This window comes from Schistocerca americana, chromosome 5, assembly GCF_021461395.2.
Source record: "Schistocerca americana isolate TAMUIC-IGC-003095 chromosome 5, iqSchAmer2.1, whole genome shotgun sequence".
Classification (NCBI taxonomy): domain Eukaryota; kingdom Metazoa; phylum Arthropoda; class Insecta; order Orthoptera; family Acrididae; genus Schistocerca; species Schistocerca americana.
In genome coordinates, this window is record NC_060123.1 from 178,024,164 (window position 1) to 178,045,714 (window position 21,551).

Genomic DNA, 21,551 nt, shown 5'->3' on the forward strand with positions numbered 1-21,551 from the left:
TATTTCTGCTTATATAACATATTGGAGTAATGTTGTCACAATGTGTACAAAATTGTCTATGGAAAAAGCACAAATATGTAACGAAATCAATTACAATCACATAGCAAACTACTGCATTAAGAATAAGGAAGTATACCAGATTAAATTAATCACCAAATTCAGCACCTTACAAAATGAAGAGTATACATTGATGAAAGAGGCAGTTATCTAACAAATGTATTGATATGGTGGGGGGTGGAGTGGGTGGGTGTGTGTGTGTGTGGGGGGGGGGGGGGGTGGAAGCTACTGTGGTGACCATGAGTTTGTGGCATCGATAGGTCATATCAACCATGAACAACTTGATCTTTGACTGAGATTGGACATTCGAGCCGCCATGTTATTCTAACAGTCTGCATTTATGCCTCTTGCTGTGTATGTGCATACCACTACTGTGGAAATATATATGCATGTGCAGATATCTGTGGGACAGTTCATTCAGTATACCTCTACATGCACCATGGTCCCATACTGATGACCCTGAAGTTTGCACGTCTTCCACAACTACCGCTACAGGTGTTGTAGCATCAACAGGTTATGTGCACGCCGCCATGGCCGCTTCACCCAATACTTTGTTCGCATGTACTTTGACTCTCAATGGGCCACAATGACAGTTACTGTGGTGCCGTATGCAGTGCCGCCATTACCGCAAACACACCTGGCCACTATCAACCACAGCCTGGTCCAGTTTTGCCTCATTTGCAGACTAATCAAGGACATTTTAATGCACACAATTCTTCATCCTCATCCCCCAGACAGGTCACTCAAGTTTTCGACCACGTCAGTTCGAGTGCATCATTCGGTGTTTCACCTTCCAATGGCCCAATGGTGTCTTACCACACCGAAGTGACTTTCCGCAAGTTCCACTGGTCATTTATAGTCTGACCTCATGGGGCGTGTCTTCAGTGAATGTGGAGAACTAAATCTTTTGTCATACGACTTACCAAAACAAACCCCTGTCCTCCTGCCCCCCCCCCCCCTCGAACTCGCAGGGCGTCCTGATTTCTGGCCCAGCTGCTCATCTCCCGCCTGCCGTGCTGGCCTTCCGCATTATTTCCGAGGTGGGTCAATTCAAATCACTGCTTGTAGCATACGGCCCAGTTTACGGGACCCCAACGCCTACCGCGCAACCACCTGTTCCCACGGTACTGACCTTGTCAGCTGCTTGGTGTTTTCACAACACATCAAGGACAATGCAACTCGTGGTTGCTATGGCTGTTTTCGCCAGAAACACACTCACGACTACTGCGCCGGCCTGCCATATAGTCTCTCCCGTCATGGACCAGATGATTTTCCAAGAGACACCGAAGCCGCCTTCATCCCCACCTCCAAGTTGTCTGCCAAAGCTGCCCCTTTTATACGAGGACAACCCAGATCAATGGTTTGTGCTTGTCGAGTATCTTTTCGAGTTGCATCACATGTCTGACGACAACTCTAAATTCCTGTGTCTCATCATGCACCTGCATGATCATTCATACTTAACTTGCGATCTACTTCTCTTGCCACCACCTCCATCAAAATACGAGTTTGCAAAGAAGACGATCATTGAATGAATCACTTGCTCACCACAAGAATTAATCATCGAGATCTTGTATGAGGAACACCTGGGGCACCAAACCCTATCACAGCTCTGGCACTGCCTTCGGTTACTTGTGAGTGAGCCTACCATGCTGGACGTCGCCCTGTCGGCAGTGTGGTCTGCCAAGTTGCCTACTGACCTACAAATCCACCTGCTGCCTCACTCCTTTGAGTCAATCGGCTCTGTCTCCGCATCACAGACCAACTGTATTCATTGCTGCGACAACGCCAGCCAGCTCACCACACAGTACTAGTTGGCAAAACTGCTCCAGCGTACTGGCCGTCTGTTTGCAAAGGATGTGCTCGCTCTGCCTTCATGCCTTCTACATTGCCTCTGCACTGTCCGAGTACTCCAAGATCGCCCACACACCATACGTGCCGGTATACATGCCTGAACAAATCAACGAGGAAAAACCTCCTCCACTGCCATAGTCACCACCACCACCACATCGGGCTCATCCATACTGCTGGTACCACAAGGTTTTCAGCGATGGTGTTAAGAATTGCCGGTTACCTTGCCAGCATCCAAACGGCGACTGCAGGACCTAAAAGATGCAGAGCCCTGTGGGGAACCTCACGGGCGTCCTCATAGATTGAACTCTGTCCACTCGTCCGTCCTGCTGAGTGGTCGTTTGTATGTGACTGACATTTCGTCACGGCTCACTTTCCAAGTCGACACTGGTGCTGATGTGTCTATAATACCTACATCGATGGCTCCCCCGTTTTTTCACTGATGAGGTCACTTCTACGAGCTATCAACACATCAACATTACAATCCTCAGACTCTGGCACTGGTACACCCATCTCATTCTCTGTGTTTTCCGTGGGCTTTCTACATTGCCGACATTGATGAAGCAATTCTCGGTATGGATTTTTTCTCCCATTACCAACTGTCTCAGCGCTTCACCATCCCACTAACACTCAGATACTGTGCTCCCACACTTACGTTCCCCACTCTGCTTCTCTTGTGATATGTGAGTTAGTATACAAGTGCTCTGCCCTCCCAGGTGACACTGTGACCTGTGTAACTAATCTACTGTCAGAATATGACTCCACGGCACAACTCCACCGGGACAATGCTGAGCTGAAACAATGCATCGCACACACCTACAATGAGCTCGTCGCGGCTCGTAACTCACTGCTAAAACTGCAGTCCACAGTTCTGCCACCTAATTGAGCTTCTCCAGCCAACATCAGCTTGGACACTCATCAGGTTAGTCCAAACACATTAATTGCGTGTGACGATTCGCGTCCGGAAGACTCCGCACCCCAACGCGCTTGCCACGTTCAGTGCCTTGCGTTTCAAGTAGTGCTTCTAATGACAGTCACATGTGCGACGCAGCCACACACACTGCACAAGCAGCCACCCCGCGTGTTGATAAACATTCTCCCTCTCTCGTGCACCAGCCACGTGACTCGGTGGCCATTGCTGTTCCACGCGTGACGCCAACGCCGCTCTCGCCCGCTGAAAGTAGACACTCACCATGCATTCTGACCTGCTCCATGCTGCATGCGCAGCCGGGGCATGTGATTTCCGGACTGCCTTTTCCCACTCACACTAACGGCTATGCCTCGTTGCGCCCTACTTGTCCAAAAACTTCGCATCAGGATAATGATCAGTCTCGTATGCAGTTCTCAGTTTCTTCCGTCACTAACGTAATGATGCACAAGATAGTTACCACTGCTGGCCCTCCTGTTAGGCACAAGGTTAGACGCCTCAACCCTATTAAGTTGCACACGGCCCGGCAGCAAATTAACGAACTTTTGGAGGCAGGTATCCTGCAATCATCAGACAGCAACTGGTCTTCACCGATTCACCTCACCCTCAAACACAATGGTTCTTTCCAAATGTGCGATGATTACAGATGTCTCATACTGTCATGGACAATTACCCCGTGCCTAACATACATGATTTCACTCATGTTATCGTGGGCTACAATCTTCAGTATTAGTGACTGTAAACGTGCCTACCACCAGATTCCCATAGTGCCAGAAGACATCACTAAAACAACTTTTATCACACCACTTGGTTTGTTCCAATACAACTTCATGCCATTCGGCCTGAAAAACATGGTGGAAACGTGGCAGCGATTCACTGAATCCATCTTACGACAGTTCGAGTTTTGCTTTACATATCTGGAAGACATACTCATTTTCAGCAAGTCAGCTGAGGAACATAAAAATTATTTATCCATAGTCCTCCAGACCTTGAACTCCAACAGTGTCGAGGTCAACAAAGACAAATTCCAACTGCGCCAGCTTCCATCACTTTTTTTGGGTTACACCATCTCCACCAACAGAATACAGCCTCCCAAATCTCGCGTGCAGGATATCACGTCAATGCCGCCCCCTGCTATTTAAAAAGAACTCTGACGTTTCCTGGGCACAATAAATTACTACCGCCATCAGCTACCCTCTTCTGCCGCCGTGCAGGCCCCACTGACACACTTGCTGTTGGGTAAACAGACTTCAGGACTCAAACCCATTTGCTGGACTGCACCTATGCCGGAGGCCTTCAATGCACTGAAGACTTCCTTAGCTCATGCCATGATGCTCACCCGCCCCGCCCCCTCGGTTGAGTTGTTCATCACTGCGGATGGCAGTGACATCGAGGTGGAAGCAATACTACAGCAACGCAAGGCAGACATGGTTTCCCCTCTCCATTTCTTCTCTAAAAAACTATCAACAGCTCAAAAGAAATACTCCACTTTCGATAGAGAACTCCTTGTGGTGTACAAGGGTGTCAAACACTTCCGCCCCAATGTGGGGGTGTTGCTCGTTCTTCATCCTCAAGGATCATTGATCTAGTCTTCCAATTCACAACCGATGTCTGCTACATCAAAGGCACAGACAACATCACTGCAGATTTTTTCTCACAGATCAATACTATTTCACGCATCATAGACTTATCCAACCTGGCCACCCTACAAGCCTCCGACAAGGAATCTCAAGCTTTCCTTGTGGACCCTCAAACATCACTTGTGTTTACCAAAGCTAAATTCCCCGGTGTTGTGGACGAGGTGTGGTGTGACTCTTCTACTGGTACCTTACACCCGTTGCAAAGGACAGCTTGAACAGTAACGCATTTTTTCAACACATGGGAGAATGTCTTGAAGATTCTGAAAGGATGAACTGACAGATTCAAACCTACTTAGAAAATTCCTAGAACAGACTTCAAGTGGATGGATCTAGGAATATGTTACAAACCCCCAAACAGGGCCTATTGTTCCCAAAGCTGTTGGGCAAACATGATTAGACTAATTACAGCACACACAAAGGAATTAAGGCAATAATTCTTCCCGCAATCCATTTGTGAATGGAAAGAGAGTAAGTCCTAATAACTGGTAGAATGGGATGTACTCTTCGCCATGCACTTCATAGTAGTTAGCAGAATGTTGATGTAGATGTAGATACTGAAAGTTAATGAACACTAAAAACATATCTAGTCTTTACAAATTATGTCTTTGGGAAAATAGTTATTCTTTCATATCCCAGGTGAGGATTAAGCAGATGGGACATAGGGATGAAATATCTGCAAGACTTATATTGTATATTCTTTTTATGTATTCTTCTACTGAAAAATTTACTTGCCATACAGAGGAAGTCACATCATGTGGCAGTCCGCAGCTCGTGGTTGTGCGGTAGCGTTCTCGCTTCCCATGCCCGGGTTCGATTCCCGGCGGGGTCAGGGATTTTCTCTGCCTCGTGATGACTGGGTGTTGTGTGATGTCCTTAGGTTAGTTACGTTTAAGTAGTTTTAAGTTCTAGGGGACTGATGACCATAGATGTTAAGTCCCATAGCGCTCAGAGCCATTTGAACCATCATGTGGCAATCATGTTAGACACTCTTCATTTCAAAGAAGCAAATTGCTGTGGAGAAGTATTCAGCCATGTGTTTGAATAGGTTTCAGGTTGCTATCACACTCTTTGGTCCATATGTGGATCCTTTGCCATAGTAAACAATCAAAGGTGAAATTCAATGATCACTTCATTAGCTAAATAAGCAACCAGTAGCACTCTCTGAACCCAGTTCCTTTTCTTTTGATTCTTCTTTTTATGTCTCTTTATGGTGTTTCATAAGAGGTTGCAATCCTCTGGCTGATTCTCTTAATTTAAATTGACTTTCAGGTTTTTTTAATGAACTGAATCAGATCATATTAATTTAGTCCATTTAGTTTCACCAGCTGTGTTCCTATTTACTCGGTGAATCATAAGAGAGTTTGTAAGATTTTACACACAAGTGAGGGAATAACTTCAAATGGTACATTTTTTATTTTCAGACTGAAATTGAAAAAGAGACTGGAGAACCACTAGATGAGCTGGATGCAATTGCCAGGCGCTGGTGTAAGACACATGGAAGCACTGCCAAGACTGTGTCTGAAATTTTGAAGGGTCCTGATCAGAAGGTTGGTACAAAGTGTGTTTTTGTTCTATAATGTAGGCCTATCCCAGTTAAAAAGTGCAGTCTCACCTGAATGCCACTGTTCCAGTGAAATAATAATATAATCATGTTAGTACATCTACATAATTAGACCTACTTGAAATTGATTTTGATTACGGTCAATACTGGTATCTCACTGGTTTTGGTCCACACAACTCTTAAATTGGGTAGAGAAATAAACCAGAGGAAAATGAAAAGCTGTATTACTAAATACTTTTCTTTGGAAGAGTCAGAAGTTATAAATTCTATTCAATATTCATTCATAATTAGAGACAAAATTAAATATAAAAGTTACAGTAAACATTGAATATGAGGTGCAAACATTCAAATTTGAACAGAAGACCACATATAAAAGACAGCAAACAAAATTTGGGGGGGGGGGGGGGCATAATCACCACACTCATGAATCACAGCCCATAATTCGTCCATATACAGGGCCCTAGGAACTCTTCAGTTTTCAAATAGAGAGAGAGAGAGAGAGAGAGAGAGAGAGAGAGAGAGAGAGAGAGAATTCGATTTTATAGGGGAAAAAACTTGCTACAGATTGTTGGTGTCAGTTATTTTCACTCATTCTGGAAAGAAAAATCCAGAAGGAACTGCTTCATATTGAAATATAATGCAACAGCTACTCATCAATTTCTGTTCATAATGTTGCTGGATTACAGAGCTGGCACTGAGATACCAACTGTTATTCACAGACAAATTGTAATACAGGTATGTTTTGATTAGATAAATCACTATTTTGTACCCCCTGAATGAAACACACTGTCTTGCTCGCCATAGTCAGCAGAAAATTGACTGAAAGGACTGAATGCAAGGGATTTTGCAAGCTAGAGCAGGTGCAGTTATTTGGGGATACCGGTACTGTAATTAAATAGAGCAGAATCAATCACTTGAGATTACAATATTTTAAATTGGGATGGCTGCATTAGGATATATTTCACGCAAGGTGTGTCTTTCCAAGTCATGTTAATGGTGAGCAGCTGCTAATGACTTCATTTGGAACAAAACACCATATGTCCGATACTGTATATGCTACACAGCTACTGGTTGATTTGTGCAAGTTGTAATGACAAGATTAAGAGACAATTTTTCTGCAAAACTACATTTGAAATTTTGTGCAGTCCATGGCACAGGAAAGCACCCTTTTCTGTCCTGTGAGAGCAAGCTGACAGTTCATCAAGGTATCACATATGTTGACAAGTGCTGCTGGGCATGGGCTATGTCTTACCAATGGCTATATAGTCTGGTCCACTGTAGAAATTCCATAATTTCCTGGAACATTCTTCTTCTGTGCGACTGCTGAGTGGACACATCTTACAAGCTGCGGACCTAAGTGCAAGTCTCAGCCACAGCTCACAAAACACTCTTTGGTACCACTAGCAATAGCACCGAGGAATATCAAGTACACATCAAGCACCATCTAAAGTATGAGAATAGCTAGTAACAGAAGACAAGTATATAGGCTAAATGTAATCACTGGATGTCACTCATAGCTATCCACAAGAGGGTGGGGGAGGGGGGGGGCAGAGGCAAGAGTGGGTACTTGCCTCCTCCCCTCTACCATATGGAATATAGGGAACTATTCGTCATGGAATTCTCATATGCAATGGATAACCACCAATTCTCTGTGATATAATAAGTTTTTTTGTGTCACCAATTAAATATAGTTCTTATGGCATGACACTTCACAAAACTGACACGCTCATTTGTATAAAAAGTGGCAATTTGAGTCTTGCACCCAAAATTGGCGGATAGTAAGATAGTGGGGGGCTAAGATTAAATAAAACAAACACAAAAAATCACACGCTTCTGAATGTCTTAAGATAAACTAAGGGAAAAGTTACGAAACGTAACAGAAAAAAAACTTTTTATTAAAAAAAGATTCCTATCAAGGCAGTTAATGATACAAGGAAAAACACATCAACGCACCGTAAACAAATTAACTGAAGACGCGTCATATTGTTTCAGGAAGATGTACTGAAATTACTGTGCCAGGACTTTATCCTGGTGCAAGTTAAGTGCCTAGCCACAGTTGTTCTAGATCGATAAAAATTAGAAAAAAACTAGAATTAGTGTTTCGTACCGTACGTGTTTGCTGCCAACCAAACCCATAAAACAATATTGTGTGCAGCAGCATCGTAACATTGTTTCATTTGTACCACGGGTGACTTGTAATGTTCCAAGTACCAAATTCCAAATAAAGGTAGGGAAAAAAACCATAGTCATACGATATTTTTTTTTACTGCATACCATTTGTTTGCAACGATCAAGACAGACAACAAACGCCAACAGACAATATCCAATTTACTACAACAATAGCCTATGCAAAGACTTCTGATAGATTGGCAAGCTTCACAATACATTTCCGCTTATTATGATCTCTTAATATACAATCTTTGTGCAGCACTGAGCTGAAATGTACAATTCAAAGGCGGTGGTCAATTAATATCATAAAATATAAGTCGTTTATTTTGTGTTAACACGCGTATCTCCTCTGACGCAGCAGACTGTTTCCAAACTAACGTAAGCTTGCTTAATTAAAATAATTATTAATGTTGAGAGGAAAAAATTGTTAAAAGTCAGCTCGATAATCCAAAAACATGTTCATGAAATATGTGCAATGTGATACTGAGTCGGAGTCATACTTCGAACCATACAGTACCAGCAGTAACAGTTAATTGTCACATAAAAAAAATACCAGCAACCAGAAGTTGGATTAATGTTAAATTTTCTCAGAGCGTAAACTGTTTCTCAGTATCTGTCAAAGTAAGCTCACCGCTAACTTGTCGAAAACTGATATGATGAGATCACCACTGTATGAAGAAACAGACAAACCTGTAAAAACCAAAAACAAAACATCTAACACTGCTTTTTGTAAGAATCACCGTGGACTATATTTTTATTTATTAACACGTGAGGCAATACTGACCTTACGACTTATCTTAGAAGAAAGATTAAGGAAAGGCAAACCTACGTTTCTAGCATTTGTAGACTTAGAGAAAGCTTTTGACAATGTTGACTGGAATACTCTCTTTCAAATTCTAAAGGTGGCAGGGGTAAAATACAGGGAGCGAAAGGCTATTTACAATTTGTGCAGAAACCAGATGGCAGTTATAAGAGTCGAGGGACATGAAAGGGAAGCAGTGGTTGGGAAGGGAGTAAGACAGGGTTGTAGCCTCTCCCCGATGTTGTTCAATCTGTATATTGAGCAAGCAGTAAAGGAAACAAAAGAAAAATTCGGAGTAGGTATTAAAATTCATGGAGAAGAAATAAAAACTTTGAGGTTCGCCGATGACATTGTAATTCTGTCAGAGACAGCAAAGGACTTGGAAGAGCAGTTGAATTGCATGGACAGTGTCTTGAAAGGAGGATATAAGATGAACATCAACAAAAGCAAAACAAGGATAATGGAATGTAGTCTAATTAAGTCGGGTGATGCTGAGGGAATTAGATTAGGAAATGAGGCACTTAAAGTAGTGGAGGAGTTTTGCTATTTGGGGAGCAAAATAACTGATGATGGTCGAAGTAGAGAGGATATAAAATGTAGGCTGGCAATGGCAAGGAAAGCGTTTCTGAAGAAGAGAAATTTGTTAACATCCAGTATTGATTTAAGTGTCAGGAAGTCATTTCTGAAAGTATTCGTATGGAGTGTAGCCATGTATGGAAGTGAAACATGGACGATAAATAGTTTGGACAAGAAGAGAATAGAAGCTTTCGAAATGTGGTGCTACAGAAGAGTGCTGAAGATTAGATGGGTAGATCACATAACTAATGAGGAAGTATTGAATAGGATTGGGGAGAAGAGAAGTTTGTGGCACAACTTGACCAGAAGAAGGGATCGGTTGGTAGGACATGTTCTGAGGCATCAAGGGATCACCAATTTAGTATTGGAGGGCAGCGTGGAGGGTAAAAACCGTAGAGGGAGACCAAGAGATGAATACACTAAGCAGATTCAGAAGGATGTAGGTTGCAGTAGGTACTGGGAGGTGAAAAAGCTTGCACAGGATAGAGTAGCATGGAGAGCTGCATCAAACCAGTCTCAGGACTGAAGACCACAACAACAACAACAATATTTTTTCATAGCCGCAGACTCACCATGTCAATTTTGGAAAAAGTTGCATTATAATTGCATTGTCTCGACTACAAAACATTTACATCATCATCATCATTGCATATGACTCCCTCGACGCGCAAGTCGCCGATGTGGCGTCAAATCGAAAGACTTGCACCCGGCGAAAGGTGTACTCGATGGGAAGCCCTAGTCACACGACATTTACGTTTAGTACAAAATTAATGTAGATGGTGAAACCTTTGACAGTAACGCTGCTACAGCTGTACCCCAATAATCTGTAAGTGTGACTGGATGTCTGAGAATTTAAATGAGAGTCATGAAAAGATACACAGCGATATTCTTGCGAAAGGTAAATTTAAATCATTTATCTTGTACAGACAGTACACAACTCTACTAGTCGTTCCAACCGTCAGACAGAAGTTCATTTTCTGTCACTCTCCGCGGGAATAAATACTGTAAAAAAACCCGGATAAAATAATAGTGTGTGAGGCAGACGAAACTTGACGGGTTGCACTCTGCCACTTGCCCCGCGCTTTTTGGAAAAGTGACAGGTTCGTTGTTTCCTAGTCGCTCGCGTTTGTAATCCTAAGAATATTTTTGAGAGTGCAAGTCCTTGTCTAAAAGACATTAGGGCTTTTTTCTGTTTGCTTTCGAACTTTCGTGTTGGGATGGACAGGGACTGTGTTTGCTGTGGGCAAAATGCAGGAGTTGCTGGCCGCAGTTCGCGAACTGTTGAAGACACATTACCTGCGGTCCGGTGTATCTGCAGGTTGCTGCCGTTGGGGTATAGCCGCGGTGAGGAACTGGCGGTGCGTCGCATGGGACACTTCGAGTGTCATTCGTTTCGCCCATGGGCCCTGAGGCCGAGCCATGTTCCAACTTATCTGACCCGAGGGAACCGCGCTCACCGCAGGGCGAGTGGCAGGTTGTAACCCATTTGCGTCGCTTGAGTCTGTGAATGAGTGCTGGGACTGCTCGTCTGGCCTCGCCCATTCACCTTACGAGTGGACCTACAGCAAGGTCCGAGCAGTCACTCGGCGGGACGGTTTGCTAGTTATCGCGAGCTCCAATGTTAGAAATGTTATGAGCCCCTCAGGGAAATAGCGTCTAGGGCTGGAAAGAAGCCCAGTGTGCACTCGATAAGTCTGCCGGGGAGTGTCAAGGGCTTTTCCAATTCAAGTCACATGTAGATTGCGAGATGAGTGGGTGCTTAAAAGCCTCTGTGCATGCTGTAATTAGTGTACTCTTGTCTTCGTGGCAGGGCTAACGACGCGTGTTTCTTGTGCTATGAGACCATCTTCGGTTCGCATGAGTGTGTGGGCGGCTAGCGGAAGTGGTCAATACTGCTGGCCATGCACACGAGATACACGCAGAGCTCGCAGGTTGCGGCATCCCACCCAGAACTTGTCGGGGTCCTCTGGTTTGGAGCCGAGTAAAGGATATCCATCAGAGACTACGTCGATTCTGTGACGGTCCTGGCTGCAGATTTCTGCATCTACGTTATGGGGTGGAGAATTGTAGGACTCCCTTTGATAGATCAGGGGTGCTTTACACAGAGGAAGCAGCTACTCGGGTAGCAGTGCATTTTTTTTAGGCTTGGCGATAGTCTGAGGTCCTCTGATGAATGTGCGGCAACCAATGCGCAGAGAGCAAAATGAGATAGCGTACAAAGTAAAGACATTTTCAATGTCAACATTTTAACAGTAAGTTGCACAAGAATTCGTAAAAACTCCCTGAATTTACCGCCTTCCTAGTAAACTGTTGTGCTCATATTAACACGAAGTAGAAAGTTCTTAAATATTTAACGAGGCTTGGTATGTTTGTCGGAAAGACAGGTTAGACCTCGTAGAAGGTGCTCATTGCAGTCGACAAAAACATTACGTCTATCGAGGTCGAAATTGAATCTGGCTGTGAAATTAACTGGAGGCAAGTAACTGGCCTCTGTGAACTCAAGTAAATTATTGGATCCTTTTTCGGACACCCTATTCGCTGTAAAGTTCTAGTATCATTCAAAGATGGTTTACGCCCGGTAGTGCGGAAGTACTCCAATCATGCAATATTAGGTGGGGGCGAATTTAGGGTACCAAGTATAGACTGTGACGGCTACGGATTCAATGCTTGTGCTACGGACAGACAGTCTTGTGAAGTAGTTCTGAACGTATTCTTCGAAAATTCTCTTGGCACACAGGGACAGTGTAATGTACATATTTTATGAATAAAATTCCTTCAGCTGTCTGTACTCCGATTTTTAGATTTAATCCTGGTATGTATCGGCAACAAGATCTTAAAGCCGAAATGGTGACAGACGAGGAACTTTGATCCTTAAAATATACTTGCTTCGTCGCTGCAAGTTTTAAAAAGCATTCCAGCTGATGCCACGCAATTTGTTATAAAGAGCAAAGCGTGTGACTGGAATTTCTTTTCCAATTATAACAGTGTCTAAATGCCTCGTTTCTTGAGCATCAATTGCTGTATTTGTAACGTGATGAGTGCCACAATCATTCATGTCTTTCAGCTTTTAATTGGAAATGAGTATCTTAGATTTATAAGGAACATCTTTTGTGCTAAGTATATACATAAAGTTTACATTAACATCATTTGTGCGACTTTACATATAAATGACGTTGTCGATTTCAGGAGTAATTTTATATAGTAACTGTGGACAAACAACTCCCCTGCATTTGAGATCTTGATGTGTTCCGTCAGTGGCTAAAACCCTTAATGTAGCTCACGGCTTTTCTCATCGCAGTACCGTTATTATTTTTCGTCAAATTTGACTTGACGACCTTAGCAGCTCAGAAAAAATATTTCTTGCCATTCTTAAATAATTTCGGAGATCATTCCAGCCCCTATAGTAATACAGCATTGGAGAATTTCTTCTTTTGAAGAAGCCATTTCTATGACCATAGTTTTTCCTACCTTTTACTGGATTTGTAAGTTGCTATAGACCAAGGCAAATCCCAGTATGTGTGTCTCTGTTATACAAAGTGGCATCTCGAGCAACAGAACTTAAACGAACTTAACACGAAAAGCGATCAGCACGGCGCTGTGATCGCCACGTGCCGTTGATCGGGCAGTTGCAGTGGCTGCCACGGTGTCTACACCCAGAGGATGGCCGCTGTAACCGTGGCCGAATTGTTGATTTCTTCAGTTTAGTTTTTTTACATATTGCCACGGTGCGACACTCAGAAAACTTTTGTCAAACGCAATTAGTGCTTCACACGAGTGGTTTTTCCTGAATACCTGCTGATCCTCAGAGAAGCTTTTCCCCCCTAAAACGTCATAATCTTAGAACACGAAATATACTCTAGGATCCTGCAACAGACTGACGCAGCGTTACCTGTCACTGGTTCATTGGATCCGTCCTCTTATAAACAGGAGTGAACTGTGTTCTTTTCCAGTTAGGCGAGAGTATGCATTGTGCTAGAGGCCTCTTTAAATATGATCGAGGAGAGCGGTTAATTCCATAGCTTATTCAATGAAAAATCTAGTAGTAACTAGGTCAGGTTCTGGCGCCTGCTTCACTTTGAGTAATCTTCACTGTTTTTAGTACTGAGAGTGCATATTTCATTACTATTTGTGAGTATGTGCAGCAGTCAGACGTTGGTATGATGTGCTTTCATGCATTTTTAAATGGGGAATTTAATGTTTCACTTATCTGTCTGAATGAATTTTTAAACGTTGAATGTACCATTTCGGCTATATCTCTTCTTTTTCAATTTTCAGTAGCGACTGATCGATGAGAGACTGGATGGAAGGTTTGAATTCGTTCATTGTCTTTATACACGGCCAGAGCTATTCTGACAGATCTTACCCAGACCAGACTGCTTAAATTACTCTAGGCTTCACGCTTAGATCTTATCAGGAATGCACAAATTTGCATTAAATTATCTCTATTAATATACCTGTATTGTATTTTGTAACGAGAGTGTAGTAATCTGTATTATCACAGCATTGTATCTGGTCTGCCCTTCACCATCCACCGTACCAGGGTATTCTGAGTGAGAATGCCATAACCTTGATTTACGTTAGGAAGGAACAAAATATTAATCCCCATCTGGTCACCTAAAATTACGTTTTCTGTGATTTCCACAGTTGACTGCCTTGAAGTTTCCTTTCACTAAAGCGTGGGAAAATTCGTTCTCCATCATCATCAAACTTTGCTAATGCTCCAACACATTAACCTTTAGCCTTCCTTTGCTTAAATTAACATCAAAAGTTCAATATTGTTGCAGAGAGCACTTACTGTGCCAGTCGCAGACTCGATCTTGGTAAATGCATCTGTTTCTATGGTAGGCCACTGGAAGCACTAGTACGCCATACCTTTTGCTGTATGTAAAAGTAATGACTACTTTGACTGGATTTAACCAGGCCTCCATTTCTTTCTATCTTGTGCCAATCTTTTCATCTCTACATACATACGTCAGCTCACTTTCCCAATAACGCGGTTAGTATGTTTATCTGCACCGAGATTTTTCTCCTCCTTACTGTACCAGCACCAAATTGATTATCATGTAATAAGTCGCAGACGTGCCACTAATAAATCACTTCGTACCACTAAAGGTGTCCTATAGATTTATTTCTCCATCCGGAATATTTAATTTCTGTCCTTTTGTTTAACTACAGCCTTTTACAATATCGGATTTCAGATAACTCCAGTTTTATCCTTAATTTGCGCATGTTTCACATTTCATTTTCAATAACTTCTAAGTAATTTGCATTTAAAAATTGACATTAGTGTTACTTATTTTTAGCATTCACATACACTGGTTTACTTCTAATAACTTTCTTGGTTCAGTCATCTTGTATTATCTTGCTTCCTGCCCGAGAATTCTTTCTCTTCTACCTTCTTAACAAAACAATTTGCTGTTCCCGTTGTTCTGCCTTTCGTTACGTTCATGTTAAATTTAATTATCTGTAAGTCATGTGGCGCACTAAGTGTGCTGTTCATTCTATTGAACAGATCATCTGAACAATATTGATATCTCCAGAATGAGATTTTCACTCTGCAGCGGAGTGTGCGCTGATATGAAACTTCCTGGCAGATTAAAACTGTGTGCCCGACCGAGACTCGAACTCGGGACCTTTGCCTTTCGCGGGCAAGTGCTCTACCAACTGAGCTACCGAAGCACGACTCACGCCCGGTACTCACAGCTTTACTTCTGCCAGTACCTCGTCTCCTACCTTCCAAACTTTACAGAAGCTCTCCTGCGAACCTTGCAGAACTAGCACTCCTGAAAGAAAGGATATTGCGGAGACATGGCTTAGCCACAGCCTGGGGGATGTTTCCAGAATGAGATTTTCACTCTGCAGCGGAGTGTGCGCTGATATGAAACTTGCTGGCAGATTAAAACTGTGTGCCCGACCGAGACTCGAACTCGGGACCTTTGCCTTTCGCGGGCAAGTGCTCTACCAACTGAGCTACCGAAGCACGACTCACGCCCGGTACTCACAGCTTTACTTCTGCCAGTACCTCGTCTCCTACCTTCCAAACTTTACAGAAGCTCTCCTGCGAACCTTGCAGAACTAGCACTCCTGAAAGAAAGGATATTGCGGAGACATGGCTTAGCCACAGCCTGGGGGATGTTTCCAGAATGAGATTTTCACTCTGCAGCGGAGTGTGCGCTGATATGAAACTTCGCAGGAGAGCTTCTGTAAAGTTTGGAAGGTAGGAGACGAGGTACTGGCAGAAGTAAAGCTGTGAGTACCGGGCGTGAGTCGTGCTTCGGTAGCTCAGTTGGTCGCCAGAGCGCTGCGGGCGAGGCGCGCACGGTGTGTTTGTGTTTACTTCGGCCGCTGTAAGTGCCGTTTTCCTTCTAGACCACCATGGCGCACAACTATCGGAAGAAGACATTACGTTTCAACTTTTGTTCCGACTTCGCCCGACCCAAGGCCCTGGAGGTAGAACGATTTATACGCGATGAAGTTAAAATACCACCAACGGATCTAATTGGCATCCACTTGTCCATAGTTAGCAGTACCGTCTACGTCAAAATGATCAACGATGCGGCATGCGACAAGGTGCTTCAAGAGGCAAAACGTGGACTGCGCTTCTGTCATTCCGACGGCAACGTCGGACCCGTTACCGTCGATCACGCAGGTCTCGGCACACGGACGATAAGGATCTTCGAACTGCCGTTCGAACTACCTGCAGACGTCGTCATCGAGGCGCTCCGTCCCTATGGCAACGTTCTGGAACATGTTGCCGAACGATGGGTCCAATTTCAGACCTATCCAGTTTTAAACGGTGTTAGACAGGTCCGCATCGAGTTGCAGAAACACGTGCCTTCCTATCTACGTATCGGAGGCTGCCGTGCCATTATAATGTACGACGGCCAACCTCGGACCTGTTCCGGTTGCGGGAAAGAAGGTCACCTACGGTCTGAATGCATTCAACGACGTGTCGCGCAGCTCCCGTTGTCGGAAGCGTCCGTCACACCCACGATGACCGCCCTACCGGTCACTTACGCAGCGGCTCTTGCCACGTCTACAGTTTCGTCCAGTCCGTCGCCCGGTCCTTCTGGTCGGCACGTCCCACCGTCCCAGTCACCAACGGACGGTACAGACGTCCCACCTGACAATCTTGCCGCCGAACAGGCTCCCGCACCGGACGCTGAGGAGACCAGTACATCTTCACAACACCTGTTTGACAATCTCATTGTACCCACCGACGCCTTCGAACCAGGTCGACGCTCCTCCTTGCCGTCGTCCGACACTGAGGAACACGTGCGCAAACAACGCTCGCCACGTAGGCGCAAACGCCGTCGCCGTTCCCCCACGGGCTCTCAGAGCATTGCCACCCGCGACGACGAAGACGACACCCAAGCAGCCGACATTTCCACGCAGAAGTCGGCGGACACCTTTCACGATGAACAAGACGTTTCGCAGGACGGGACCACTATGGAGGTCGCCACGCACAATGTAACGATCGGTGCGCCGGTTGAGACGCCTGTCTCCCCGCCGACAACTCCAGATCTCTCTCACCACGACGCAATTCCCATGGACATTGGACAGACCCACGGCACAGGAGCATGGGCCGACGACATTGAGGAAGGTACGCCCCCTCCTCCGGATGAGTTACCTCCGCCGGACGAGGCTGCCTGTTAACATCAAAAGCGAGGCATTGCAGCTGATGGGACGGGACTTCCTGTCGGTGCCCTCCTCTTACTTCCCTTGGTGATGGTAGATGCGCGTCCACCACCACTGAAACAAACATACCGGTTTGCCACACTGAACATCAATATGATCGGCACTGCACCCAAGCTGCAACTCCTATGTGACATGCTTCGGGCCTCTGACGTCGACGTCGCCCTTCTTCAGGAAGTACGCGTTGCCACACTACCACCAGTCTACGGCTACGACTCGTACACGTCCACATGTGATGAATCAGGGCGTGGAGTGGCTTTCTACATACGCGAAGGAATCCCACTCACGGACACGACAATCCTTCCCTGTGGAAGAGGCATGGCTGTTACCATCTTCGACACGCGCGTCATCAATATCTACGCTCCGTCTGGCTCCACGAACCGTCGGCAGCGGTCCACTTTCTTCGGACATGACGTGGCGCCCCTGTTTTCTGGACGCTATGATCGCCTTATCATGGGAGGCGATTTCAACTGTGTCCTCCATCCGCAGGACCAAGTACCTGGTTATTCGCCATGCCCGGCGCTGCTCACCTTAATCGAAGATTTTCATCTAGTGGACGTTTGGGAGAAAATTCATGGCAATACCCCCGGTTTTACCCATTATACAGCACATTCTGCGAGCAGACTGGACCGGTTTTATGTCTCTGCTCACCTCGGCAATGAAGTCGCCCAAGCTGAACGATGGCCCCTTGCATTTTCGGACCATTGCGCCGTCATTTGCTCCCTGGCTCTGCCACCTCAGTCAGTGTGGCGCAGCAGAGGTTACTGGAAGCTTAATACCTCCCTCCTTAATGATCCACACTGCCGACAATGTATTGCCGCTACATGGGCGTCTTGCGAAAGACGCCTTCCGCAGTACACATCCACGTTCCATTGGTGGCTCAAATGTGCCAAACCTGCGATCAGAAAGGCCTTCATACAATGTGGCAAGGAAGCAGCAGCATGGCATCGAGACACCACAAATTTTCACTACGCCGTCCTCCGTGAGCTCGATGCGCTCCCTCCATCACCTGACACCTACAGGGAACGACAACGTACTAAAGCTCGTCTCCTCTCTCTTCAACGTGCACGACTGCATGGTGTCGTGGTGCGTTCCCGACGACAAGACCTCCTCCACGACGAAACCCCATCCACAATCCATGCCGCATCCGACCATAGTCGTCGACGTCGGCTTTTCGTCCCCAACATCACGACCTCCGATGGTGTTCACCACACAACACAGGCGGCGGTCGTGTCCGCCTTTGCTGAACATTATCGCCAATTTTAAGATGATGAAGCGATGGCGACGCCCATTCCTGATGATCTCCGTCCTTCCCCTGAACGGACCCTCACCGTAGCGGAGTCAACGTCCATGATGTCTGCAATCACCGCAGAAGAGGTGGTAGAAGCGATCAACAAAGGGGCCAAGAACAAATCACCCGGACCAGATGGTCTCCCAGTGGAGTTTTACCGGGCGTTCACCACGTTAATGCTTCCTCGCTGGACGGAAATGATTCAGGAACTCTTTACTCCGTCCTTCCCAATTCCACCTGAATTCGTCACTGGCATTCTTCTACCTGTGCCTAAACCGAAGGGAGGGTCTCATGTCTCTGCATATCGCCCCCTTACACTACTGAATGCAGACTATAAAATCTATGCACGCCTCTTAGCAGCGCGCATACGCACCGTCTTACCTACGGTCCTTTCTCCTGAGCAGACTGCACGTGGTTGTGGGGCCACCTTACAAACAGCCCTGGGAGAATGCCGTGACCTCATTGCACTGGCGTCGGTTTGTCGCCTTCGTGCAGCACTGGTATCCGTCGATTTCACGAGTGCCTTTGATCGCGTTCGACACCCTTTCCTCCTCATGGTGGCGACACGTATGGGGTTCCCATTGCTTTTTGTCGATGCCATTCGCCGGTTACTCCTTCCCGCGGTCTCGATGGTACAAGTCAATGGGAGGCTTGTAGGACCGATTCCTATACGCCGCTCTGTGCGTCAAGGATGCCCTATGTCTACTTTACTGTATGCTATTGCACTTGATCCCCTCATCACTGGACTTACCTCTAGACTGCAGGGCCTCACTTTGCGTGACCACACCTTTCACTGTAGGGCTTATGCGGACGATCTCCTCTTTCTCACCTGCTCCTCCACGGAACTCAATGACGCCATCCAATGGATCCAGCAGTATGGACGTCTTTCTGGTAGCATTCTTAATGTCCGTAAATCGACTATGATGCACACTGGGCGCGGCCTCCCGGCTATGGTGCCGACCCCACTCCCAGTTAGTGCCACCCTTCGTTACTTGGGTGTCGAATTTACGAGCTCCACACACCGCACAGTGGCCCTGGCTTACCGGCGGCTTTTGCAGTCGATTCGGCACCATGTCCGCGGTCAAGTGCACCGTAACTTAAACCAACTCCAACGTGTGTCCTATGTAAACATCTATGTCGCCCCTAAACTGGTACACGTCGCCCAGATCCTCCCACTGCCGTTACTCCTTGGCCGCCGCATCCAATCAGCCTTTGGATATTTCGTGTCAGCAGGGGCACTTTTCAAAGTCCGCTACAACACTCTAACACTGCCTCCTGCAAAAGGTGGCCTCGGACTCATCAACGTGCGGGCACGCTCTTCTGCACTCTTTGTCCACACTCTGTTGCGGCACTGGCAGGGGCCGATCCCGTCTTTAACACGCTGTCTCTTAGATATCCTCCGACCAGCTTCTCTCGATCCACCGATCAATGTGGCACCTATTTCCCCATTATTGTACTACGTCGCCAATTGTTTCATAGAACTCAGCTACGTTCGGGCCGATCTTCCAGTCACCCGTCCTCCCCGTACAAAAGATTATTATCGTTTGTTTATGCTGTCCAACCCTTGCGACCCCATGGTGCTACAGCATCCTGACATTAACTGGCGCACGGTTTGGGGGTGTGTGCATGCACCCTTTTTACCGTCGTCTGTGTCTGCACTCTGGTATGTTTTAGTCTATGGGAAATTCCCGACTAATAGTCGACTTTACCGCATAGGACTGGCCACCTCCCCACTCTGCCCTGACTGTCAGCTCGAAGACACCGACGAGCACCGTCTTACGTGCCCCCTGAAACAAAACGTATGGCTCCTCATCCAACGAATCGTGGGCTTTTACCTCCGTGCCCCGCCAACGACGGTAACCCAGGATTTCCTGTTGTTGCCCCAGACATTTCACTACCCTCTTGCTAAGCACCATACCCTAATCTGGTTTCGAGGACAGGCTTTAGAATATCTCTTTCGGAGTGGTCCGCATACAGTCCTTGACTTCTGGTACAAAGTTGTGACCGCGCATAGCACCCTCACCCGAAAACCATCTTACCGACAAACTTTTGCCGGTTATCTCCGCAGCGTCTTTCTCGACCCCCCTCAAAGTTGGGGTGTACCATGCCTACCTGTCACATGATGCAACACCCTTATCCACGTTCTCATGCATCGACCAAAAACAAACACAATTTTATTTATTTATTTATCTTTTTTTTTTTTTTTTTTTTTTTTTTACAAAAAGGAAGAAGACAGAATATGTTATATTTTGTTGTATTTAATGTTTTTCTTTTTTAATATTTTTTTTGTTTAACTAACAGTCATTTGTATATTTTTAAATGGTACCTTGAAGAACTCTTGCATAGTGAATATATATGTACCTTTAGTTTGTTCAATACAAATTTTTAAACAAAAACAAAAACAAAAAAAAAACAAAAAAAAGGAAAACAGGATATGTTCTAGTTTGTTGTATTTCATGTTATTCTAATAATTTGTTTACCTAACACTCCTTTGTATATGTTTAACTGGTACCTTGAAGAACTTTTGCTTTGTGTATATATATATATATATATATAAAAAAAAAAAAAAAAAAAAAAAAAGTTGGTAGAGCACTTGCCCGCGAAAGGCAAAGGTCCCGAGTTCGAGTCTCGGTCGGGCACACAGTTTTAATCTGCCAGGAAGTTTCAATATTGATATCTGTTTACGTTGCAGTTCCACTGTAAAACGTGCAGTGGCAATAATCAGTAACCCTGCTTTGCAGATTTTGTAACACGAACTTGTGTTGCTTGTTCTTCCGATTATAAACTCTCAATCACTGAACACTGAGCACTGAATGTTGTTAAGAACGGTGGATTTACGTAAAAAAACCCTCTAAAATACTTAGTGTTCAATAAATGCCTCTTAGATCAATATTATCGACCCAGATTTGTCAGTATACAGATGAACGATTTATAGATTATATATAAATCCTTAGAATTAAATGCATACAAACGTTTTAAAAGGA

General features: G+C 45.2%; 1 protein-coding gene across 1 annotated transcript in view; it reads left to right on the forward strand.

The window, feature by feature from the left end:
* LOC124615289 (very long-chain-fatty-acid--CoA ligase bubblegum) overlaps positions 1 to 21,551 on the forward strand; it is a 192,541-nt gene that overhangs the window by 164,178 nt on the left and 6,812 nt on the right. The window contains exon 15 of the mRNA XM_047143066.1: positions 5,895 to 6,020. Within this exon, the coding sequence (XP_046999022.1) occupies positions 5,895 to 6,020 (126 nt within the window). The remainder of the gene's footprint in view (positions 1 to 5,894; positions 6,021 to 21,551) is intronic.